We start from the raw sequence: 26276 nt of genomic DNA on the forward strand, positions 1-26276 counted from the left end.
AAATCAAGATGATATAATTAATGTGGTCTTTTAATGTCTATGTCTAATGATGTTCTTTTAAGTTATTGCACAAGAATTATAAAAGTACACAATATATTAATATTCTATTAAGGATATGAAATGTCACACCAATTTCCAAATCTTTCTCTTTCATGCATGTGTTCCACGTCTGGAAGCATGTGGAAAAATTTTTTTGAAATAATATTCAGAACTTTATTATTGCCCTTGGAAAGCAGGTAAGTTTGAAAAGACCAAAATATTAGCTTTTGGGGAGTTAATATGAAGTTGAAATATGTCATGCAAAATTAATGGGACAGAATGCTTGCCAGTAGGTACAGAAATGCCGAAAGGGAGTTTAACATTAAATAAATTTGTATTTGTCATACCACCACCAGTAAACCTACAAGTGAAATATGTTTATATACAACAATGTAAACTTTAACAGGAGCCATTTTTACATTCATTAAACCAGAAATTTTAAGACAACTTTTTCTTTTCAAAAAGTTACCATATAATCTTGGGTTGCAAGTGCTGAACACAAGTAAGCCAACAATGACAGTACTGTTTAGTTTCACAGTGGTTTTGTTAACTTAATTTGATATTTTTTTACGTCTCTATACAAGCTTCACATTAAACTTAAGTTTCTAAATCACTTTCCTCTACTATTTGTATTTTGTTCAGCTTTTTTCCACCTGCTTCTCTTTCGTACCCTTGGCATATGTGTGGCTGTGTCATGACTCTGGGGCTATGTCTACACTAGAGCAATCTGTCAACAGAATTCTCTGTGAGAAGATATCTTTAGGTAAAACTTCTGTCGACAGATCATAGCCAGACTACAAAGTGGATTGAAAGAGTGATCCACTCTGTTGACAGAGAATGGCTGGATTGCCCAGCCGCTCTCTCAACAGAACTGCCAACCAGAAGCACAGCAAACAGGGCTGTCAGGTCTCCTGGAAGCCCTGCCTGTCAACAGAGGGCCCCCTGGAAGGTCCAGGACAGCTTTTTGTTGACAGATTCTGTCAACAGAGGAGTTCTGTCTCATGGGGGAGTGGCAGAATGCTGTTGTCAGAAGTGCCGTGTTCTGTTGATTTCCTGTGGACAGAATGCCTTGGGAATGTGGACGCTCTGCAAGTTTTGTCGACAAAACGCCAGTTTTATTGACAAAACTGTAATGCAGATATACCCAGGGAGATAGGAATGACCTCAGAGAGTTACGTGGTCATTTGCCTTTCAGTCCTCTGCTGAAGAAACAAAATGTCTTTCTTAAGATGCTGTAGCCCCCACTGCATGCACAAAACCTGACAAAAGCACTGCCTTAGTCTCAGTCCCGAGGCTCTTGCCACCACTAAGCAAGAAACAGAAAATACCTAGAAAGTCAGGTTTTAACATCCAGCAAGAAGCAGAAATGCACTATGGCATGGAAACACAAATGTTGTCCAAAGCTTATATTTACAAATAGATAGAAAATACAAACATGGTACTGGTTTTGTAACAGGACAAAATACAGGAAGAATGTGAGAGCCACATATGGCCTTGGCTCTATATTTCATAAACAAAAAGCGACATCTTAACAGTAACAGTGGATCACTATACCTCGTCAGTAAATGATGTGTTCTCTAGAGACAGATCATTAGCCAACAACTTCTGTTTGGCCACGTTAGTTGATTAGAGGCATAGCATATCTTTCCCTATTGATTTTTCTTTCTTGCTTTTACGCAGTCTTGACGACAATTGCACGTTGAACAAGTCCTCCTTGGTTTAGAATAAATATGGGTGGTTTTACCAATGAATTGTCAGACTAGAGTTCCATGAGCCCTTTGAGGGATGTCAGATGTTCTTTGTTTCAAACAGTGCAAGGGCAACAACTCATGGATCAGTTTCTTGTGTTGTTTTGGCCAGTTCCATCCAAAGATTTTGTGGGAGAAAAGTCAGGGGGAGCAATCTGTAAATGTCAGCAACACAAAAGATCGGGCTCTGAGCCAGGGAGGGGAAGAAAAAGGTTGAATTGTTCAAGAATGAATTTCATATCAGAGAGCAGAGGCTGTGACAGAGTGACTACTTTCTCGGGCTGTCTGCATGCCCTTGAATGCCAGCGAAGCAGGAATATCACAGTTGTGAGGAGAGAGCGGAGTCCCTCCAGCATGCTGCCAACCATGGCCTGTCACATAACCAGAAGGGGCAGCACTGTATGTCATATAAGGTGACACCTGAGCTGGCGTAGGGTAGGGTGCCATCGTAGGTCCTGAAACAAAACCACTGACGGCTGGAAGACCACTTGGTGCCTGAAAGGGAAAAGGGGAAAAAAGTTTCTAAAATATAAATATACTTTTTTCTGCTTCAGAAAGAACGAGCTCTAAATAATGAGGAATTTCTCACATCTCTTTTGAGACAATAAGGAGATATGGGTTCTATACCTACCTGGTTTTACCACTGACTTGCTGTGGGACCTTAGACCGTGCACTTCAGATTGCTTTGGGTGAACTGATGCCATTCAAGTCAATATCAAAACTCCCACTGAATTCAGGGGGGCCAGGATTTCACACGTTGTACCTCAGTTTCACTGTCTGGAACATGGGAATAATTACTCCTCCCCGCCTTTGTCAAGTCTGTTCGGATGGGTAGTTGAAAAGTGATATCTCTGGACCTAGTCTTATGATGCTTGGTATCTTTTTAAAACTATTCCTACATCTTTGGGAGCTGCTCTTGCCAACTCCCAGTTCCCATTAACTTCAATGGGACTTTTCTGAGCAGAACAATTACAGGGCACTCGCAGGAACCTACCATTTTCTTCCTAGGTGTTTGTGTAAGCTGATGAAAGAGATGCTGGACCAATTTGCATGGCGGGGGGAGTGCTGAAAGCCATTGACCCAAACTGTAAACTCTGTGTATGATGGAAATTACTCTCAGCACCCTTAGTTCCAGCATTTCTGGGTGATGGTAAGGATTTCTATTTCAAATAAAAAGGGAGAGTCACTCAGTCACAAGGAGTGCCACCCTTTTTAAAAGAAGGAAAAAAATAAGTCATAGTTTAATCCACACACTGCAAATGCCTCTTCATGGAGCTACATGCAAAGCAAGGTCATTTAGCTCGGTCACGTTTTGATTTGTGTAGTACTGTTGTCGGGGCAAGGAAGTTGTCTATTCAAATATAAGGGCATTGCATTTGGGAGCCTGACTCTGCAAAGCACGCAAGCATGTATTGTTTCTCCATTCACTGCATTTAGATTTATGCAGGTGCTTGAAGAAAGTTAAGTGCATGCTTCAGTGTTTTGTAGAGGTAGGGCCCGACGGTGTGCCATGGAAATGTAAGAGAGCAGGGGCAGACTTGTTTTGGATAAAACTTATGGTAATGTTAACATTTTCTACTTTGCCTATTTTTCTCTTGTCTGGCAGGCTGGGTAACTCTCCTGTGGGGCAGGGGCTAGTAGACTGTGGCAGTTTGGAGGGTGAGAAGAGGGTTCAGGAGGGGTGCAACTCCAGCTGAAGGGGTGGGCTCTGGGGTGGGATCAGGCGTACGATGGGATGCTGGGTGCAGCAAAAGTTTTAGGGTGCGGGCTCTGAGTGGGAGCTGGGGTGCGAGAATGGGCTCAAGGCTGGGACGGGCTTGGGATGCAGGTGGAGGGGCAGAGTGTGGGAGGAAGTGTGGGTCAGGGGGCGGTTCTAGTTTGGGGTGCAGGCTGTAGCCAGGAAGTGCTTACCTTTGGTGATGCTTGGGCAACAGCACAGCAGGGCTAAGGCAGGATCGCTGCCTGCCCTGGCCCTATGCTGCTGAGCTCCCTGAGGTGGCCAACATATCTGGCCCCTAAGCAGAGGGGTCAGGCCACTCATATTGCCCAGACCCACAAGCACTGCCTCCTCAGCTCACACTGGCTGCAGCACCCAGCCAATGGGAACTGCAGAGGGCTGATGCTGGGGGCAGGGGCAGCGCACAAGGATTCCCTGAATACACGTCACCCACTGGCTTCAGGGGCATACCACTGAGCTGGCACTCTGAATGCCAGCCCTGGGCGGAGGCACTGGGCCTCAGGAACCAATGTTCGGCCCATGGTGTGAGACTTGCCATAGGCCAGATGAAAAGAAGCAGTAGGCCACATCTGGCCTGCAGAGTCCCACTCTACCCAAGGTGGTAGCCTGCAGCCCCTGAAGAACATGCATTAATCTGGCCTTGCTTGTCTGGATTTCATCTGGCCAAATTTCAGATTTAAATCCATATTTTAGATCTTTCTAAATTGTGCAAGTCTGGTTATGATCTCATGATCTCATATGTGTCAAAGTTTTGCAGCAGTAAAAGCCGCATAAGAAGGGTGGAAAATTCAGTCTTTTGTCTTTAACAGGCATGTTAACAAATTATACAACTGTAGGAGTAACCTATTGTGTTTTGAATTTATAAATGTTTAACTGAAATGGAAATTGATATATATGTGTTTTTCCAGCTCCAGATTTTGTTCTGGAAATTCAGCCCCAGTTACATGTTCTCTGGCAAGTCTCAGATGTACAGTCCACCCTGAACGTTGAATCTCCGTATTTTCAACTGTGACAAGTAATGAATGCACTGTAAATTGGACCACTTCTTAACTCATGAGAAAGCTTATTTCACTGACTCTACTGGTAGGTCCAATCACAGGGTGTTATGCTGTTATGAGAGGGCTCCCAGGCCTGCTGTCATGTTAGAAAATGCACTTCTGTGTCACAGGCTTTCCCTGAACGTAACATTAAGCACTTTACAACACCACAAGGACACATGCAGGGGAACACTTAGACACATATTATAACACTCTGAAACACCAAGATACATGATGTGAGCATAAAATGGGGGAAGAAACTTCTTGGCAGAGATCTGTGAGGAAGAAGAGCTCCGGGAATTGCCTTTTGTGGAGATTCCTCTGAAGACATCACAGGAGCCATCCTTCACTTCCCATGAGACCATAAAACATGGCCATCATGTGCCCCTGCACTGCCTCATGAGCCCCTTCCCAGCTCCCAGTCAGTACAGCTCCAGGTGACACTGCACGGCTATGGTGTCCTATCCAGGCGACTTCCTCCAGAACTCTTCTGTTTGAAAGGGTTACCTACTGTGAGTGGCTCAGTGCAGAAGTTGTAAAACCAACGTCTGTATTGCCTTTCCAAGGACTCCCCACAGACCTTGGAGAATGATGGGTGCCTCCCAACAATCCTCCAACATCCCTTCTTTAATCCCCTCCCCATTTCTGCAAAAGTCTAGGCAGATTCCCCAGTGTGCAAATCTGGGGGAACAATGGGGCTGTTAGTTTGGTGAACAAGGAAGAAAATAGAATGTTTATCATTTGCAGTACAGCAGCAAGTTCTCAGAGAACATCTCAAACACTAACGGCTTCTCTTTTTGCCTCAGAATATACAGCACAAGGCATTATCTTACTGGGAGCGGGGGCAAGTTAGAGGCGATTAGAATGCAAAAGGTGTCATTCTGAGAACTGCTCTGATATGTGTCATTACCATATTAATGCACTGTTTGATTTACAATGACAGGGAGTAAAATTAAAAATAATTTTGTTTGATAGCAGTGTAACTTTTTCTCTTCAAGAACCAAGGTCTGTTAGTCCTAATTCTGCAGGCTTTGCCTGGGCAAAATTGTAATTGAAGTCAGTGAGAATTTTGTCTGGCCTGGCACTCTACAACTGAATATCATGTATTGTGTGAGACAAATCTGTCATTTACAAGTAGCATTGGAACTACTTAAAATAACCACTTGTCATTAAAATAAGTTTGCCAGATATTCCTCATGGATAAATGACTGCATGGTTTTAATAAATGCTGAGGATGAAATGCACAGTTATTTCATCTTCTTACAGATCTGTGCTTTGGCCTTCCCTAGCATGGTACCATGCCAGTGAATAATCCAGACAGCGATGGATTTTAATTATTGGAAGGGTTTCTCATCTTTTCTTGAATTACAATGCATATCTTACATGGGTGGTTCATTAACAAAATTTGAGTAAAGCTTCATTCATTTTTATAAAAGATAATAAAGATATACTCTGATTTTGTAAATGTCAAATTAAGTCTACATAACCCTACCCTTTTGTCCCGTCTCAGATGACTAGATACATTTTAATATTACCCAAATACTTTGTTTGGGGGTTTAAAATGGAGTTTCACTGATGACTTGTAGTCAGATTTGGATCCTTTCACATATAGGTCACCTGTTCAGACCTTACCCAGGAATTGATAAGGATGGCACAGTTACCATCGTATGCCTCTTTGATTACACAGATTGGCCTAATTCTAGTTCCTAACTAACCAGTCTATCTCAACAAAACCAGCAACACAATAGGCACTAATTGGTATCTAAGCCAAAGATTCACCAACGAGACCAAGGACCAAACTCATGAAAATGGGACTACCCTGCAGTTTAGGTTTAAGTCACATAGGTGGGACAGTGAGAAGACGTTTTCATCGATGCTTCATTGTATGGGTTACCACAGAGCTTGAGTCTGTCTGTCAATCCAGCACTTCTTACAAGCACTACATACCCTTACAAAATAAATGAAAGGGATTGTATTCTATGATCCTGTATGCATTGGATTAATAATTTATACTGTGTATGTCAACAGGAGGAAATGAACACCAAAATCCAAACAGATGTAATTAGGAGTGGGAGAACTCTGTGTTGTTCATGGGCTTGTAAAACCCTCAGAACTTTGTTTGAGGACTGAGTGCTGTGAAACTTTTTGAATTTTAAAAATATTGTTTCTCTTAATTTAAAGCATGGATTTTTCCAGGGAAATTTAATTTTAAAAACAAAACAAAAGCATTTCTAACAATGGAAACCTATGCAAGATAAAGAAGATAGTTATTGCTCTGTTTCTAGGAAGCCCCAGGAAAAAACATTTGCTTTTTGCCCAGAACTCATGATTTGCAAGAGTGAAATGGAACTAGAACATCAGCACTTCTGAGTTACGGGCAAAATAGCAAATCCATGATTTTCTAATTGTTGTAAACTTAGCAAAACAAGTTCTCTCAACTGTGCTTGTAGATTCAGAACCTAATTCTGCTTTGGCTTCCATCACATTTACACAGGTGCAGCTATGCTAAGTTACACCTGGTCTACGTGAGTGTAAATGAGAATCAGGTCCATAATTTAAAAACAGTAGGCCACATAGTTCTTCAGCTGTTGCAATTCAGAATTCACATATATTTACCATTGGCCCCTAGCATTTTATTTACTATATATATGCATAAAGATCTGGGGAGACAGGTCAGGAGCAGAGATTACATTGAGATCAATAACCGACTCTTCACTCTCAAGTATCTTAAATTGGCTATTTGACCACTTAAATTATGTCTACCTTGCATCTAAAACTGTGTGGCAGGCCCATGTCAGCTGACTCAGGCTCAAAGGGTGCAGACTATGGACTGTTTAATTAAAAAGGGAGGAGGATATCAGATCTCAGCCAGTGTCAACCATCTACACTGCAATTAAACAGACTTTTAGACCGAACTCTGCAAGCCTACCTCACCCAGCCTGGGCCAGCTGGGCCAGGTGTCTACTAGTAGTGTAGACATACTCTTAAGCCTCAGCTATATTCCTATAGGAGCCAGTAACAAAACTCTGTTAACTTTGTTGAGGCAGACTTAGCCTCTAACACATATTTGCGATGAGACAAACAAACTCCTTGGATGTTCCTCACAGTCTTAGTCACCTCACAGTCTTCACTATCACCATTTCATGGCTTTGGTTTTTTTTTCTAGTCTTGATTTGTAGAAGCCACTTGGCCGAAAAACTGCTCTGAGTTACCTCAGTGTAAATCCAGAGTTCTGTCAGTGAATAACTCCTGTTACCATTACTTGATTTAATCCTTCTCCCACTACCTCACGCCCCATTTGTCTGTGCCACATATGTTTGATGGGTGCCAACTCTATTGCCTAGTATCAGAGAGGTACCCATGTTAGTCTGTATCTTTGAGAACAACAAGAAGTCCTGTGGCACCTTAGAGACTAACAGATACTTTGGAGCATAAGCTTTCATGGGTAAAGAGACGCTTTGCCTGACCCTCACAATCCTTCCTAGTGACTTTTACGGTAGTAAGCTTTTCAGAGAAGCAAATGTGTCTATTTACCATTTATGCAAAATACCATGCACAGGTGTGGCTCTACATGAATGTTACTATAAATCATAATACTCTCAATAGAAAATGTAAATGGTTATTGCTATTTTGATGGAGTAGCCTGCATTATTCTGTCTCATTGCCCCAATGCGCTGGTGCCTGCTATGATATTCCCTTAGGCAAAAGTGTTATTGGAGCTTTCATGCTAAAGAGGTGTTTTAAAGGTCTATGAAAAACAAACTGTAACTTCCTTGAGAAATAACATTTTTCATGGGCAAACAGCTTTCCTCAGCTACCAAGTTTATCAGCACTAACGAGCTTGATCCAGCACTCTTGCCTCAAACCAAATTTCCCCACTGGAATCGGTTGGAGTTTCGCTTGTGTCAAGTCAACAGGAATGGGCCTCTGGTAAATAGTGCCGGTATTTCTCAGCGATACGACCAGTGTGGGTGTAACACCTCTCTTTGGAGCAGCAACCTTCACATATTAACTTTATTCTCCAGTGCAGTGCCATTGCCCAAAAGCAAACGAAACACTCTATCAAAGTTATCAAACTAGTGTTACTGACAGCAGCAGTTAGCCTTCAGAATGGAGGGTTGCCAGCAGCCTTAATTATAGGCATGCTGCCGTAACTCCACAAATAAAACATTTTCTCGCTGCTCATTTTTCAAAATGAAAAGCTGGAGCAATTTCTGCAAACTGGAAACATGCATCAAATGTGCTGAAAAGATATTTGGGAGGTAGCTGATGAAGGAAAAAAATTTTTGACAGCAAAGGAAAACTACATCAGAGAGACCGGCTGCATATCTAGTAGAGGCACTAAGAGTAAATCATCTTAAATGCCCCGCATATGTTTGACGTGCTTAGAAGCATTCATTTAACTAGTCAGAGAGGCTACAGGGATATGACTACAAGCAATCAAATGCAAACTGTAAATATAAAGTAAGCTAACATGCTAAATCACTCCCTTTAATTGGATGGTAAATGAGATTTATAAATCAAGCCAACATAGTGGATCCCAAGGGAGGAGTAAACAAATTTTCCAAGTAAGACATCATCAGCAGGTAGGTAATGGAAATCTCTCTTTGTGAAAGTGGGTTACCTTAACATGCAATTAATGCATGGGCATTTCTTCTAACCTTTTAAAATAAATGACAAAATAATATTTTGGTTGTGATTGTAGTTAATACAATTAGGGCTAAATTCTACAGTAATTACTAAGTCCTTTAGCATCAGTCAGAGAAATTACATGATGCGACAAATGCTCATGAATGTTCCACTGATATTAGTGGGAATACTCAAATGAGTCAGAATTACTTGCGTGAGTCAGAGTACACAGAGCTGAGCTCAACGAAAGAATTCAGTGCTTGGGTTTTTTTCACTCTAACGCTCTTCATAAAAGAATGTTTCTGAAAAATAATTTTGGCCACAGTAGGTTGTATCCTTAGTATAGCCAGATACACATGAGTAGTCTAGTTCGAGTGGATTCTGCAGCTTCTCTTTTGCTGAGATGTCATTACTATGCTTGCTCAAAAAATTATGAATATTTTATAATGTGTATTGACATACAGGAAATAGATACCTTTACTAGACATACTCCTGATTCCAACTGAAGTCAAAGGCAAATGCTCCCTAAATGGACTGGGAGCAGGAGAGGATTTATTTTAAAAACAAGGGAAGGAAATTTTTATTAAACAACTTCAATGTCCAAAAGAAAATTTCAACCTGTCTAGAATGTGGATGATCTAGTGATAGGTGAAACACTGTTTGCAAATATATTACTTCAGTTTCAGCATAGTAAATATATTAGACTGCAATACATTTTAACTTAAATTATTTAAAAATAAGTGGAGTAGCTTTATATTTAGTTTATTGCTCAGGGAAAATGTAATGGCATCGATTTCCAAATCATATGGCTGTGAAAACTGAAGCCAGTTCTTCAGGAACTGGGATGTACTTGGTTTATGCTTTTTATATAAATGACATTGAACAGGATTAACAATTCTACATTTGAAATCAACAGGATTATTCAGATGAATAAAACTATGCACGTGCTTAAATATTTGCAGGATCAAGGTGCAAATATTTAACTGACTGGCAGTTCATGCACTGTGGAGCTCTCTGAAGTAAAGTCATTTTCCACAAAACTTTACTGTCATCATAGGTTCGTGGCAAACAGAATTCAAAAGTCAGTGTTTTGCAGTGAATCTGCAAGAGATATTTACACTACTTCATAATAAAATACGGTCCGCTCTTAATAATGATCAGGTTTCACCCCCTATATTTAATGCATTTTAATAATATAAAGTTGTTCTCCTACTTTCATAGACAGTTCCAGCTGTACCAAATAAGACCGTCTTAGCAAATTAACTGAAATTTTTAATCACAATTGTAACATTCAGCAAGACATATATTAATTATACTTGGCTATCAGATTCCAAGTCTGAGTCTCTTTACAGGAGCAAAGAAGCCGCTCTCAGAAATAATAATAATAAATTTGATTTGCATTCGTATAATAGCCCCCTCTCCAAAATTCTGGGGGCACTAGACATCATCACTGAAACAAAATACACCAGAAATAAACATGAAAAATACATTAAAAAAGCCCAACACATCAAACACAGACCCATGGTGTCCATGACAACAACAGTTCAGTAAAAGAAAAAGCAAGGCGAAAACGGTGACACTCAAAGCATATAAACAAAACATGACTTTTTGGGGGATGAGAGAGAGTATTGAATAGCAGTGAGCTGTTTGGTTTTTTCTTAGATAGAAATGTGGATTTCATGGTGGAGTGCGTACCATACTGGAGTCCACCACGACTAATGCCAATCATAAAAATGTATGACTGGAAAGTACCTTGAAATCTCATCAAATCCAATCTTGTGCACTGAGGTAGGATTAAGCATTCTTTAGATCATCCCTGAGCAGTCTGTGTCTAATCTGTTCAGAAAAACTTCCAGAGACAGAGATTCCACAACCTGCCTACCTAATTTGTTCCAGCGCTTAGCTACCCATACAATTAGTAAGTTTTTCCTCCTGCCATATGTAAATCTCCCTTGCTTCAATCTAAGCCCATTGTCCTGTCCTGTCCTCTGCAGTTAAGGAGAACAATTTTTCACCCTCATCTTCGTAATAAACTTTTCCATACTGGAAGACTGTTCTCACGTCCCTCCTCCATCATCTCTTTTCTGAACTAATTAAACCTCAATTTCATTCAATCTTTCACTGTAGGTCTTGCTTTTTAGATCTTTAGTCCTTTCCATTGCTCTCCTCTGGACTTTCTCCAATTTGTCCAGACCTTTCCTGAAGTGTGGTGCCCTGGACTGGACACAGTGCTCCAAGTGAAGCCTTATCAATGCTGAACAGAGCAGAAGAATTACTTCTCAGGTCTTTCCTCTAACATTCCTCTTACTGCATCCCTGAATGATGTTTGGGTTTCTTCAGCTATTACATTGTTGACTCAAATTTAGTTTGTGATCCACACTAACCTCCAGCTGCTTTTCTGCAGTACTTCTTTCTGGGCAGTCATTTCCCATTTTGTATTTATGCACTTCATTATTCCTCTCCTTGCATTTGTCCTTACTGAACTGCATTCTAGTTATTTCAGACTGTTTCTCCAGTTTGTCTGGATCATTTTGCATTCCAATTCTCTGTCCTCCGTCGTTTGTTAACATAACGCATAAAGGAGGCAAGCTTACAAAGCAAGTATGAGCATTGTGCATTCACCCCAGAGTGCAGGTTCAGTTCAAAATCTAACTTACAGAACATGATAAAATATACGTGGAGGTCAGAGGAGCCGATGGACTTGCCAGGTCCGTGGGCTAGGTAGCAGGGGAACCTGGCTCTTCACTCCCGGAAGGGGTAGAGCCTTAGGCAGAAGGGGCAGGGAGGCTGCCGACAGCCCTCAGCACTACCCAGGGTGCACCACATCCCCCTACCAATGGTGACAGCTGAGAGCTCAGGGCTCTTTTGAATCACCTGGCCCTAGGGCAATTGCCCCTTTCTCCTGCCCCCCCCCCCACAGCTCCCATCATTGGCGAGCCTGGTGGAGGTCATTATCCTGTGAAACTATGGTGAGTGCTCCACAAATACATCAGGTGGCTCTAGTAAACCTCCAAGCCCCCTTTGATGCAAGACTGTATACAATTTTCTAAAGCAAGCCTATGTGATTTAAGTTTAAAACTCAGCCTCAGCTATGAAACTGCAACTGGCACCTCCATGAAATCTATGTAATACAGGATTGGAAACAACTATTTTCTTTTTCTACATTGATAGGTAAACATGTTTCATTTTCCCTCATCTTCTAAAGAAAATATCTACCTAATACAGTATACTTGACAACATAGTCAGGTCAAGCTGGGTTCAGCAGGAAGGAGAAAATAAGGAAGTAGAGGATCCCTCAAGTCTTGCTGGCTCATAGGAGTGGTAGGAGAGCTACTACCAGTGCTACTAATTTGCTCTCCTACTGGAGACCCTAAGCCAGCATTCCCACTGTCCAGCACGACTCCAAGCTGCACGGACCAACTACCAAGCGCTGACAAACTGATAAGGGTAACATCATAACTCAACGCCTGTGACGCTGTGACTAGGAATACAGGCAATCCCCACTGGCTACCAAACAGCCATGGCATCCATAAGGCATAAGATAGAAGAGGTTCCTGTCTCCACACGCCAAACATAGGAAAGCTTCCAGGATGGGTTGCTAAGAAACTCCCATGTTTCTGCATATCTCATCCTGGTGAACGTCCCTCAACACTTAAATGCCTCATTCCTTCAAAAGAGGTGCCATGATCTTGACTGCTGTGCCTGAATTCCTAGACACTAGTGTCCAGGCAGTAAGCAGCTGGTGCTCAGAAGCCAACCTGGATGCCAACCGTTCACTCACCTCTCTGACTTTACTAGTTTCATCACGATGGAGTGCCCTGAAGCCATGTGGATTGCTGGGCAGGGCACTGTCTTTGGGGCACAGAAGCAGGTGGTCAATAAGAGGCAGGTCTCACAAATAGGATTTGAATGGGGTACGATCCAGCTCACCTGGGAAGGACTCAGGTGTATGCAGTGGGATCAGCTCATGTCCCACATCCACACAATCAATGACATGGATGCCTAGACTCTTATCATCCATCTTGGTGACAATGTCCTGATGGTGGGAACCAGTGGAAAGTAACTAATCAGCGTACTGCAGAACCGGGCAGTCCCCAGGCCAGACAGTTCTGGTCTAAGCTCCTCCCTCCTCACATTTATCAGGCAGCATAATCCTGTCAGCTAACTGCCAATTAAGAATTTTACATGATACTTTGACAGAGCCAACGGGAACAAGTATTGAGTGGCTGACTGACAAAAGTGCTTTTCTAGAATATTATCAGGGACTTGGTTATCATGGACCTATAATTATGAATCCAGCTCTTCAGGATCCCATTAGGAGTGGAAGATGCCAAATAACTAAGTTGCTGGTGGCATTTTGTGACATGTAACTGTTGTAAAAGGGTTAGATAATAAACCAAAATATTTAGGGCTAATGATTCAGCTCACTCTTACTAGGATCATCCTTTTTGTTAGTGCAAATAATTGTGGATGAAAATAATTAGAAGTTGCGTTGCCTACTGCAGCCACATTTCATTGTCCACTGTAACCAATGTGCAGAATCTTAAATATCTACGTGGCCTGAACGAGGGGTTGGAAACCAAAAGAGAAAGAAGAGCCATTTTTTTCAAATTTGGTTTAAAAAAAAGAAAGCAAGAGCTGCAATGCGTGTGAATATGAGATGGTCCTTAATAAATAACATCAAACCATGCTTTTTTGTAACCCCTATTTTAAGACCAGCACACATACGTATCCCACAGTGCACTGCACATATTAAAGTGGGAGTTATTGTTTGCTATTCAGATATGAGTTGTTCATTGTTGGACTTTTACATGTTCACCAAAATACTGAAAATAATCAGGAGAGGTTATTTTTACTTTGCAATTGTAGAGTCAAAAGAAGTCCTTAAAGAGCCATATGTGACTCTGGAGCTGGAGGCTGCAACTCCCTGGCCTAAACTGTTAGTGCACATAACTGTGGGTGCAGAATTGCACCACCAGCTATTTGCCCTAAAGGGAGGCCTGGCTATGACAGTCTCTTCCTTATGACATAGGAGGTTGGAGTCCATGGACGGAGGGGACAGTAACTGTTGAAAATTCCAAAAGTGAATGTTCAATACTGATAAAGGTTTGGCTTTAACTGAAAGCGTCAAGATGAGACTATTACTAGGTGTAAGATCTTGCCATTAATAGTGTCTCTGAGTAGAGCCTCATTTGGGGTCTGATCCAAAGCCCATTTAAGTTAGACTTTCCAGTAACTCCTGTGGGTTTTGAATTAGGTCCAAGAACAAGTCCTGATCCCCAAGAATTAGCTTGCATGATACCTGCCCTTATGCCTTAGTTCTTCCTGTTGATCTGTTAAGAAAGTAGCAGATACTGTAGTCAAAAGCACATGACTTCTTCCCACAATAACTATGACAAATTCTGTTAAAAGTGCTGTGATAATATATGCCATCTAACATTCTACCAATTATACCTACATAACCCAAATCCTTCCATTAATTTTAGTATAGAAGTGCAACTACAAACTTCAGTACCGTTCAATTTGAGTTTCCATAAAAATAGACTATTCTGTCACAAGAGCTAGGCCTTTGAACATTGCAGTTTACAAACTGTTCATGCTTATAAATCATCTTCATTTCAAATGCAATGTACAAATGGAATTCTATTTATTGTAGTTCCACAAGGATTTCAATTAGTTTCCCTAAAAACAACTGTGCATATAAGCTGCTTAACTCTGAAATCATTTTTTTAAATGTATGTGTAGTCATCTTTACACACCAATGGCCTCAATAATTACCCTCACAAGTGCGTGTGTGTGCGCGCACGCACGAACACACGTGTGCATGCGCGTGCGTGTGCGCGTGCACACACACACACACCTCTGACATGTAATAAAGTAAGTTTACGGGCATATAAGTGGTTGTATTGCTGAGTTCAAAGATGTGATGCATTTGTGAACAAAATCTATTATGTTCCCAGAAAAATTGGTTTTCCTCCTCAGGTGGTTCTTTACTCAGACTGCACTGTCTGCAAAGCTGCCTTGGCTACAAGAGTGTATAAAATGATGAAAAATGGAAAATACAATTCAATTCCTTGCATAAAATTTAAGACTGGAGGCATCAATTAATTAAAAATGAATGGGAACATTACGAGAGACCTCTGATTTACTATGGAACTTTTGATGCAAGAGCAGCATCAGCTAACATGTTCAACCTACTGAAACTCAAATACAGAACAACGTTATGGGCTCTGAAGATGCAAGAAAATTATTAATGTGGGGAGCTTAAAATGGTGTACCTTGGACAGTCAGATTATGTCAAGGTCATGTGATGGCATATTGACAAAAACAAAAAAAAAAAAAAATCTGGTGATTTTTGGCCTGACTCCTTGGTCCTTACTCAGCCAAAATTCCCACTGAGTTGCAGAGGCTGGAGAGTGAAAGGCAGTATGCAAAGGAGTCTCTGCCCCACTGCCTGTGTTTCAAAAGGGGCACTGCCTGTGCACACAAAAGCCTTATACAGGAGTCATTGAGACTACTGCCTGAACAAAGTCTTCAAGCTCTAGCCCTTTAAAATGACTGTGTTCCTTGAACTGTAAAAAAAACAACAACTTATTTCGGGCTCAGTTCTGCCACCCTTTCTCATGTGGAGTAAGTTTCCACTGGGCTACTTGCGGAGTGAAATATCACTCCGCAGTAATAAGGCAGCTGAATTCGACAGTCATCTGTTTGCAGCATTCCCCTCTGTGCCAGGGATGGAAAAGAGAACCACATCCTGTGTCTTGCACATTGTTGGCGCTCAACAAGTTGTAAATAATAATAATCAGGAATAACTATAGTCTCATCTCTCACTAAACCCTTTATCAAAGTGCAGCCTATTCCACCCACCCTTGTTCTGCAATTAGAGCTCTCATTAGAGGCGAGACCCTGATTCCCCACCATTGGACCAGCATCTGATGAAGTGAGTCTGTGCTCACGAAAGCTCATGCTCAAAACTTTTCTGTTAGTCTATAAGGTGCCACAGGACACTTCGTTGCTGCACCATTTTACTCTAATTTTAGGCCAGCAAAGAGTTTACCTTTAGTTCTGCTGGCATGAAACTGGAGTAGCACAGGGTTGAATTTGCCCTGTTACTTTAGGCCAATCACTTCTGTTCTATGGGTGAAATTCCACGGTCTTCTTCCTCTAGGTAGAGCTTCAGCAAACCGGTTTCACTTGAGGAAGCTCTCAGGAATAACATCAACCAGTAGGGCACAAATTTCGCTGTTGTGTCATTGCAACACGGATACTGGCTGAAAGTACTTACTCCACTGATTCTAAATACTCATCCTTTAAGTTCACATAAGTGCAGAGTGAAGGCCCTCTCCTTCTGCCCAGACCAGCCTATGCAGGCAGTACCCTCTTTGCAACATACCAGAGGTATGGAGACACCTCAGTTTTGCTAACAGATTGAACTGCCTTTGACTGTTTACTGCACCCTCCTCATGCTTGGGTAAATTTCAAGCCAAATGAATACACTGGTAAGAAAACTGCCCGTGCATGTAGCATTCAATATGAAATCTACTTTGTCCCTTGTTGGAACACCTCTATTCAAACCATGAATCTTGACAAAACTGTAAAAAAAATTAATAAATCATATTTTTCACATTCTTCTTGGGCATTTATTTCCTTATGAGAAAATTCTGGGTCACAGAAGTAGCCAGATTACAAGTTATAAAGGTAGTTATATACATTGAATTAATACTATAGCAAATAAATAAAATCACTGTTCTGTAAATAGCCCAGAGTATGAATTAGAGCTTCCCAATGATAGATTTAATCTACACAAACTATTTTGGGGGGTAAGGTGTTTTACAAGCACTCAGTAGTACTTTTTAATTCTTTATTTTTTTAAAACATGCTCAGCTCTGAAAACTACATATTCACATCTTCTAATTTTCCCCCTTTTTCACTTTGAAGACAATATATGTGTTAAGGCAACACTATTTTATTAATGGTGTACAAGTTGCCCCTCATTTTTTAAAATGTTCTACATTTTAAAAAGTAATTTTGAAGACAACTTTCTAGATTGCATGCAACTTTTAAGTAGGAATGGCTTTGCTGCCAGAACATTGACATGCAGATATAAAAGCCCATCTATTGAAAAGATGAGATGTAAAATTTCTATTCTGGTGTGGAAAACAATTGTAAGGTTCAGTTTATGTTGCATTGTTCATTTAGGTCATCTGTTAAGCTGACTGAAAACCTAGCAGAGGCAGCAGGTCATGAGGCAAAAGTCTGACCCACCAAATATATCCATAGACTAATTTACCTGATAAAGCTACCCAAGTGTTTGAAGGATTGGGCCCAAGACGTTATATACAAGGCTCAGCTGTTCTTCAAAAATATAACGACAAGGTATTTTTCATAACTGGTTTGCATCTGTGCTATTCATTTTAAAAAAGTAGAAGCTTGCAAATTAAGTTAATTGCTAAAATAAAATCCTAATTGGGCTGTTGGCATTATTTTTCACAGGAAAAATAAGACAGTTTTAAGAAAAGTATTATGTAGTCAGAGATGCTGGAACAATTTTTTATAGTAGGAATGCGGATGATAGAGACTCTGTATTCGATGTTTATTATTGCAACTTCAAACCAGAAGGAGAGGCAGTAGCACCCTGAGTTTCAGCCCCATTGCACAGAGAGTTTGCAAATATAATAAAAAGGTTGCTCACATTTGGGGCCTACCATGTTTTCCATTGACCCTACATAGCTACATTTACAGAAATGTTTGTTCATTTTTGAGTGACAGATTTTTTTGGTACCCAAATCTAGATAACTTGTATTTCATTGTTAACAGGCTCGAGCACTCAGCTCTGAAAATCAGGCCAAACTCAAGCTGGCCATCCAAAAATTAAGCCACACCCATTTTCGGAAGGCTTCTGCCATGAGTCGCCCAAAACTAAGTCTAACCAAGCCCTGAATGGATTTCTGACTCAGCATAGAGAGCAGAATTAAAGTTTTGGTAAGTGTGCTTTGGGTTTGAAAGTAGTTCTGCTATGTGTAAAAACGCACCGTGCCTGTCCCGCATATTTAAGTCTGTTACAGCTCATTTCTAAGGGCAGGGTTTGATCCCCTACACATTTAGCAGTTACATAGTTTCTAACATCCTTTCCTGAGAAAAGTTGTAGAAATTAAATAGCATCTTTAGGAGCAAAACAGCTTAACAACGTCAACGAGCAATTTGCATGCCGTTTCCAAGCTATTCCATCACCTGCTGAATCTGGAGTGGATTTTCAGCGTGTTTAGGTGCATCTGGCGAATGATTCTTTTCTGAAGACGCGAGTCTGACTTTTACCCCAGCTCCACTTACAACAGCTAGGGTGGGAAAGTAACTTCCACTTCCTGGCCAGCCAAACGTGAGGTCTAGTTATAGATGGACATAAGTCGGCCTTGTCACTGATCGCCACCTACGGGGTAGGCTCTGCTCTGGAAGTTCAGGGACCGGGCTAGCAACCGAGACAGCATCTCTCCTGACCAGCTCACACAACCCAAGCCTGTGGGCCAAAGGCAGATGCCCACAACTGGCTCTGACCCTTCCCGGCGGCCCTGGCCTGTGGGAGAGGCTATTTCTTTTGGGCTCCCGGCAAGGCCAGGTCCTGCCCGAGTGCCCTGGCGGCTGAAGTAGAGAAGGGAGCCCCGGGGAGGGGCCCAGGCGCCTGGCTGGGCTTGGGGTTTGCTGCGGATCCCGAGCCAGGCTGGCGAGGCCCCGCGCGGCCCGTTCGCTGGGCAGCAAAGCGCAGAGCGCAGCGGGGGCCCGGTGCGCTAGGGGCTGGGGGCTGGGAGCGAGAGAGGCGCGTTCCCCGGAGCCGCCGCGGCTTGGCCAGCGCTGCCCGGGCCTGGAGGCCGCCTTCTTGACCCCCCAGCCCCGAGGCGGGCCAGGGCAGCAACCCCACGGAGCGACGGCGTCGGGCCCGATCCCGCTCCCAGCGTGCGCTTCGTAGGAGCCGGGATCGGGATCGGGATCGGGCCCGGGGGGGGGGGGCGCCTAGCCCGAGCCGCAGCGGGAGCGGGTCGCAGGGCTCCCGCCTGCCCCCCCGCGCCCTCCGCTGAGCGGCAGAGATTAACGCTGCCCAGTGCAGGCGCCTGGTGGAGTGTCCCCGCCCGTGGCGAGCTTCGCCCGCGCCCCAGGCAGCTCGCCACCCTCTGGGGCCCGATCCAGCGTCAATCGCGCACGTGCCAAGGGGCCGCCCGCGATCTGCGGGCTCGGGTCCCGCGGGGCGGGGAGGAGGCGAGGGGGGGCTTGTGCCTTTCACCAGCCCCCTCCTTTTTCTTGCTCGGACTTTTTAAACCCACCCAGCCCCTGAAAGAGCCGCGCGGGAAGGCGAGCCCGGGGCAGCCGGCCCGGGAACCGACCCCGGCCCGAAAGAAAGAGCCGGCAGCGCGGAGCTGAGATCCCGGACGTGAGCCGGTGGCCGGGCTGAGGCCAGACGCCAGGGGCGAGTCCGGGCCCGGCTGCAGCCCGCCCTGAGCAAGGAGGAAAGCGCCCCCCGCCCGCAGCCCACCCGCCCGGGGCTCTACCTGGCTGTACTTGGCCTCCGGCTCCAGGGAGCTCTTCTCCAGTCCGTTGACGGCCTGCGGGCCGGCCGGGGGGAAGCTGCTCCTGCTCAGGCCGCTCCACTCCTCCACTTTGGGGCTGGGGTAGGGCGAGGTGTCGCTCACTGCGGGGAGACACGCGGCGCGGCTGGTTAGAGTGAGCGGCGCACCGCGGCAGGGGGCCCGGGGCAGGAGGGCTGGGTGTGATCGCACGTGGGCTTCGCCCTGCCGACACAACCCCCCCACCGAAAGCGCCCTGAGCCCCCGCCGAGCCCCGCTCACGCCCAGGCAGCGCCGGCCCAGCTGTGCCCCATCCGCCACTAAGCAATTCAGCCAGCCGGGCACCTCCGGAGGTCAGTTGCAGTAGCCGGGTGTCCTCACCGGTTCAAAGCGGTGGCTAAACCCAGCCGCCCGGCTGCAGGGCTCCGCTTTGGGGCGTTAACCCCAAAGACCTGCTAACAGCCTGGCAGCGGCTGCACGACACAGCCTGGCCCCTCTCTCCCGGCCACGAGTGACAGCTCTCCGCCCTCCCAAGGGGCGTGGGACGCGCTTTGAGCATTTGTCTTTAGAAAATACCTGACGTGTCAGTCCTGCAGCGACACGGAGTCCACGCGTGTCCACGCCCGAGCTTTTTACGCGCGTGTCAGCGGGGTGGGTGTAACGCGTGTGTCCGTGCGCACACGCACACACACTAGAAAATACGTTGGGTTTCTCTTGCAAGGTGGGGAGTGGAGGTGGGTCCCTATGAGAGAGACCGCCTCAAAGGGAAAGGGAGACAGCAGGGGAAGAGTATCAGAGGTAGCCGGGCTAGTCTGTATCTTCCAGAACAACAAGAAGTCCTGGGGCACCTTAGAGACTAACAGATTTTGGAACATAAACTTTCGTGGGCAACGACCCGCTGCCTCCCGTGTATTCGCTAAATCCAGCGCACAAACATTTGGTTTGGGGGCAGGGCGGGGTTCTGGCTGGTGATATTTTCAATCAGTGTCCAACACGGGTGGGGAAGGGACTTGCTTTGACTTTGCTTGTAAAACCCTTTATCTTCTACCGCTAGCTCTGGCTCTCTTTGGCTGGAGCCGCCGCAGCGGGTCTTTGCCCGGGAAAGCTTATGCTCCAAAATCTCCGGTGCCCCAGGACTTCTTGTTCTAGTGGGAGAAAAGCTCCTTCGGGCCGGGATCAGAGCACCGAGAAGCTGCGACGGTCCCTTCCCGGGGTGAATGGAAACGCGGGTGTAAAAGCACCAACCCACGCAGCACGACCGCTCAGCGCAGGCCTGCGGGGCGTCCCTCACCCGCCAGCCTCACCCTTCCCTGCCACCGGCTGCTAGAGGGGGAAAATTGCGCAACCGCACCTCTGCGCTTGCCACCCTCGTTTTCCCAGCGAGACTTAACGGGGCAAGGCAAAGCCTCCGGCCCCAGGGGAGAGGCGGCCGGGCTGCACCGACCCTGGCACCGCCGCCCGGTGAGGAAGCGCCCGCGGGGGGGCGGGGAGGCTCCTTTCCAGAGCATTGATTCCAAAGGCGTCTAACCCCGGGAGGGATTTGCTCCGCGGAGCGCAGCGGGCCGGGCCTGGGTGGCCTTGCGGCGTTCCCGCGGGGCTCCAGAGCAAAGCCGCTCCTGGCCTTGCGAGGGGGCAGGATCCAGCTTCCCCGACCGGCCCTGTTCGGACGCTGCCCCTCTGCCCGCCTGGCGAGCGACAAGGCACGCCCGGGCGGCTCTGTGCGAGCCCCCGAGCGCACCCTTTGGCCTGGAGAGGCGCTTCCTTTCAATGTCAGCGGGGGCAGCTTCGCCCGCAACCCCTGTGGCAACAACCCTCTGTGCAGCTCCTGCTCACCAGCCGCTCCCAAGCCGGGCTCTGGGGACACCAAGTTATATTGTAGGAAATCTTGCAAGCCCCCAAGTCTGAGCTACAGCGGGGAGAAAGCTAATCCCTCGGCGGTACCGCCGGAGGCCTCCCTCCCGGCGTGCTGTTACCAAAGGAGGGAGTCATTCAACCCCGCTCGACTGCTAATTCGACTTTCCCTGTAATGTTCCTTTCCGATATTCCATCCACCGTGGGATGAACATACGCTATCCCGTGTATTCCCTAAATCCAGCGCACACTCACACAAGTTTGGTTTGGCGGCGTGGTGGGGGGGCTGTTTGGTCCTGCTTAAGGGAGTTATACTTTAAATCATTGTCCAACATGAGTGGGGAAGGGGTTTGCGTTGACTTTGCTTGCGAAAAGCTTTTTCTTCTACCGATCCATTTGGAACAAAGACAAAAGCAATGGATTTGGAGTGTGTTGTATAGATAGCTTGTGCAACTTGAGTCGATGAAGGCATGCAATGAAAAGAGAAAGTCAGACTCCAGTTCCAGCTTGCAAGAGGAGAAAACAGTGGCAGCTAGGGCCCGGGTTAGTTTTAAGTATGCTTTTTTAATCGCATCTCACGTTCCTTACTTGACAAAAGCTCAACTCGAAAATGCTCTAAGCTAATATTTCTCGCCAAAATAAAAGGGCTGCACAAGAAAAGCAGTTACGTTGGAAACACAAGTTAAGTATCAATGGTTTCGTTTTTCCGGACCACCACTTCGGAGGAAAACAAAGTAAAACATAAGAATGAAAGCAATTAGGTGACATTTGAACTTCCTGGCTGAGCAAATTTGGCCTGATTGCGAAAACTAGAGAAGCTAAATTTCTCTGTAATTTGAAGGTGCTTTTACCCAGGAATGGCTGATTTGGTACCAGATCTGAGTAATACACAGAAAGCAGGCAAGATTACTATTTAATTAAGGCCTGTTCAGGGAGACACATACAGATACAGGAGAGATATACTGAGAAAGAATGTTTATGTGGCCGTGTCGTTTGCCCACGCTGTTTATTCGAAAGTCAACATTTACCGTTGCATTATATATTATGCGTTCAAAAAGCATATGCCGAGAGAAAACAGGCTTACGGATATTCCCGACCTTTAGTGGGTGTCGCTGGAGGAAATAGATCTGTGGTTTACAAACTAGGGAGATGCAGTCATAAACCTATCGCGAAAATTGTAAAGAACTGGCGCCTTCCTGCTCTGAGACAGGAAAGTCGATATAGCCTCCGATCAAAATTGCTGGGCGTTAAGAGACACCCACCCCCCGCCCCGTCCGCTGCCCACACGGCGTTCCTAGGTGAGTGAGGTTCTCCTCTTACCTTGGTCTGTAATGGACCTGATCCCCAGGATATCCGTGACCGAGTGGGAAGAGGGCCAGGTCCGAGGCAAAGCCATGGTGCTGGGGATTGCTGGCACTCCGGGCGGGGTTGGCCCTTTGGCCCCTGCCGCCGCGATGGGGCTGGGGTAGGAGTATATGTGGTTGTAAGGCAGTGCAGGCTGGGGAGGGGGTTGGTGCTGCTTGTAAGACTCGTAGTGACTCTGCTGCGAGAGATTGCCGATTTTGTTCCGGAGGATCCGGCTGATGGAGCTGACCGAAGGCACGTTGTACTTGTCACACACGCCGTCCGCCAGCAGTCGGTCTCGGATCTCCCAGGCAAAGATGCCCGGGTCTCTTTGTTTGTAGGTCCGGATATGTTTCACCACCGTGGGGGTGGTGACCCGAGGCTTGCTGCCTCCGATCGCCCCCGGGAGGATGGAGCCGGTCTCGTTGTAGCGCGCCAGGATTTTGCTGACGCAGCCATGGGAAACCCGCAGTTGCCGGCTGATGTCGCAGGGTCTGATGCCCAGTTGGGCCAATTCCACAATCCGGAGCCTGATGGCGTTGGGCAAGGGCCTGCCGTTCACAAACACCCCTCCGAGCTGGTTCACCTCGCCGAAGGCAGGCTCTGCACGCAAACACACGCACACACACAAACACGTTGGACCGGGCGCACGGGGGGCCGCCGGAACCCACCCAGCTAGTCATCCTCAACCACGCAGATGTCGCCGCTTAGCGGGGACGCATCACCGGCCGCTTCATTTACAGCGGCTCTAACCCAGCGCGATGGGCTTTTTAAAACACCCGGGGCGAACTTTCGCAGAGCCCGTCGATTGGTGCCGGTCAAAATATCCAGCATCTTTATTCCGGGGGTGAGAAAGAGATCGCCCGAGCCGACAAGACTGCTAGCCCCCTGCTCCCCCCAAAAAAGGGGGGGCAGAGAAAGGGGTAGACCGGTGCAAAACTGACAGAGGCGAGAAGAGAAATTAAAGCAAACAGATCCGCCCGAGCCTTGTGTGCTCCATGCGGCTTGGTGAGCTGCCCCTCCAGCCGCGCACGGCGAAGCAAACGCGTTAGTTTTGCAACTGCTGCTCTCCCTGTCAGCAATAATATACAACGCGCCCCGCAGGCGCAAACCAGCCGCTAGGCTGCAGCCCTCTGGTGCTCTCCGAGTAACATTAATAATCAACCAGCCCGTCACTAGGCTGCCCCATTCTGCGCCGCCGACCCCTATCGTGTCCCGACGAGTGGTAGCAACGCGAACAAAGTCAATAAGCAAATCGCGGCTGCACATGATCTCCCACGGGTGCGCTCTCTTTTGACAGCCCGTGAACCCTCCCGCAGCTTCCAGCCACTTACCCATTGCTCTGCGCGGGACACCAGTGAGACGGCTACTCTAAAGTTTCCAAAGGGGGGTTAACAAGCAGCTTCAGTCTCCCGGCCTCCTGCAGTCCCGGCTGGGAAAGTCCACGGGCCCCTCTGATTCCCGCTACGGGAGACAGCAACAATGTAAGGGAAAATCGCTAAAAGGAAGTCTGCCTCCCGATGAAAGAGAGCTGGGTTCTGCATTTCAATCTCGCAGCAACGTGGGCTGGGCTGGGCTGGGCCGGGCATCTCAGGCTATCAGTCACCAGAGGCACACCCCTCCGGGGGCGGGTCCAAGGAACAGTGGACTCTCCGATTGGTGCTGGGTGATGACAGACAGCATAATCCTGGAAGGCCCTTCCGCTTTCTTTTGCAGGCATGCCCAGCGCCTCGATTCCTTATACAATAGGGACGAATATTAAATACCTACGTGGTGGTAAGTGGCAGTGAAATTAATATAGGAAATATGCTGAATAGTTTAAGGTTAGCTCTTTAGTTTGTAGAAGAGTCAACTGATGTGTATGGGATCTGTTAGTTCCAGTTTACATACTTTCAGGGTGGGTCATATCTTTAATATGCTACTGCCAGCGGTGCCAGTACATTTGGTTATAGCTCTTTAGAGAAAGCAATCTGTTCAAAGCTCGTAGATTTGCCTGCCTTTAATTTCATTTACGTTTCCTCCGGCCACTGTTATTTCACGGTAAATGACCAGACAGAAAAGTGTGTTGATGTTAAATCCAGTAACTGGAGTCAGCAGTTTCACAGAGTAATAGAGCGAGCGAGGGCTGGAATACTGCTGAGCTCTTTAACATTTATTTTGCTTATCCTGGAGGTGTGTGTCATTGCATGATCCGGCTGTAATTTTACGACAGAGGCGTTTAAACAAATGAATATGTTCTTCAGCATACGCCCCACAGAGCTGTGATTGTTAAAGGTAAGCTCCTTTTTGTTGTGGACTGAAAGCACCTCCGAAAGCCAAATTAATCTGTAAACTGCGTAAATGAAACCTGGAGGCAGCTGACTGTGTTTAGATGGGAGCATCGTTGCGTGTGACCTGCATACGCTCATGCAGCATGATCCTAAAACAAGACAAATTATATGTTTATTCCTATTTTAAGAGTTACGTTATGTTGAGCTGTAAGATGCAGACACCTGATTTAGATTGTAACAAAAACACTCATCCTAGTATTAGTGGAAGAAAACCGTCAGAAAATATTGGTAGGCGTTGGAATGCTTGAGTTTTCTGCCGTGTTTTCTTATGTGTGCACACGTGTTTTGTTCGGCATCGTTGCCTGTACGATTCACTAGATATGTTTGTGTGCATACGTACACACACTCACCACATTACGTCCTACTGCACGCATATCATACACACTCTCCAGTTGACATTATTTTTCCAAATTTGCGTTTAAAAAGCAGTCTCCCAAGAATAGGCGATGTAAATGTTACATAATCCAGAAAGAATAGACGCAGTTAATTAGAACGAAATAGATACTCGTAAAATAGAGATTATCTGCCCAGAAGGGAATGTGTTGGAACCGTTTCCAAATACCACTTTCAAATGAACTGTTAATCGACGAGGGTTCTTTAAGGAGGAAGGTTGTTAGAAGACGGACTTGAATTTCCATGGATATCCTCTCTTCCTTTACAATATTATTTTAAACCCAGGAATGAACGGGATACGACTGGAAACAAGACAGGAATCAACTATGTGTTGAAACGGTTCCTGGCTGGAGGGTAGGCGATCAGGAAAAGATTGGAATAATGATATATTTGGTCTCTGCTGGTAATTATCATCTGTATTTTGCATTGGGTTTCTATGCCAGGAACTTGAGTTGCCTGTTCAAAATATCGCAGTTGTATGTTGGGGCATTTCCTTGCTGTGCTCCCTCACAGCAGAATTTTGCACATTTTCCAATCCCCCGCTTACTGCGGCAGGCTGTTAATTTGGTCTTTCCAGAGGGGCTTGGGTGTGAATCAGAAGCCCTCTTGCCCTT

General features: G+C 45.6%; 1 protein-coding gene across 1 annotated transcript; it reads right to left on the minus strand.

Moving 5' to 3' along the window:
• Positions 1 to 1998: 1998 nt before the first annotated feature.
• Positions 1999 to 24277, minus strand: PAX9 (paired box 9). The gene is made up of 4 exons (XM_074997535.1): positions 24274 to 24277; positions 22916 to 23614; positions 19730 to 19869; positions 1999 to 2282 (listed from the first exon to the last, which is right to left on the minus strand). The coding sequence occupies exons 1-4, from the start codon at positions 24275 to 24277 to the stop codon at positions 2028 to 2030; spliced, it is 1098 nt and encodes a 365-aa protein (XP_074853636.1). The 3' UTR covers positions 1999 to 2027.
• Positions 24278 to 26276: the final 1999 nt, after the last annotated feature.

This window comes from Carettochelys insculpta, chromosome 6 (genome assembly GCF_033958435.1).
Source record: "Carettochelys insculpta isolate YL-2023 chromosome 6, ASM3395843v1, whole genome shotgun sequence".
Taxonomy (NCBI): domain Eukaryota; kingdom Metazoa; phylum Chordata; order Testudines; family Carettochelyidae; genus Carettochelys; species Carettochelys insculpta.

Coding starts and splice junctions, on each gene's coding strand:
- PAX9 (XM_074997535.1), bottom strand. Junction 19,870..22,915: donor CAGGTCCATTACAGACCAAG/GTAAGAGGAGAA, acceptor GTCTCCCCGCAG/TGAGCGACACCTCGCCCTAC. Junction 2,283..19,729: donor CGGAGGCCAAGTACAGCCAG/GTAGAGCCCCGG, acceptor TTTCCCTTTCAG/GCACCAAGTGGTCTTCCAGC.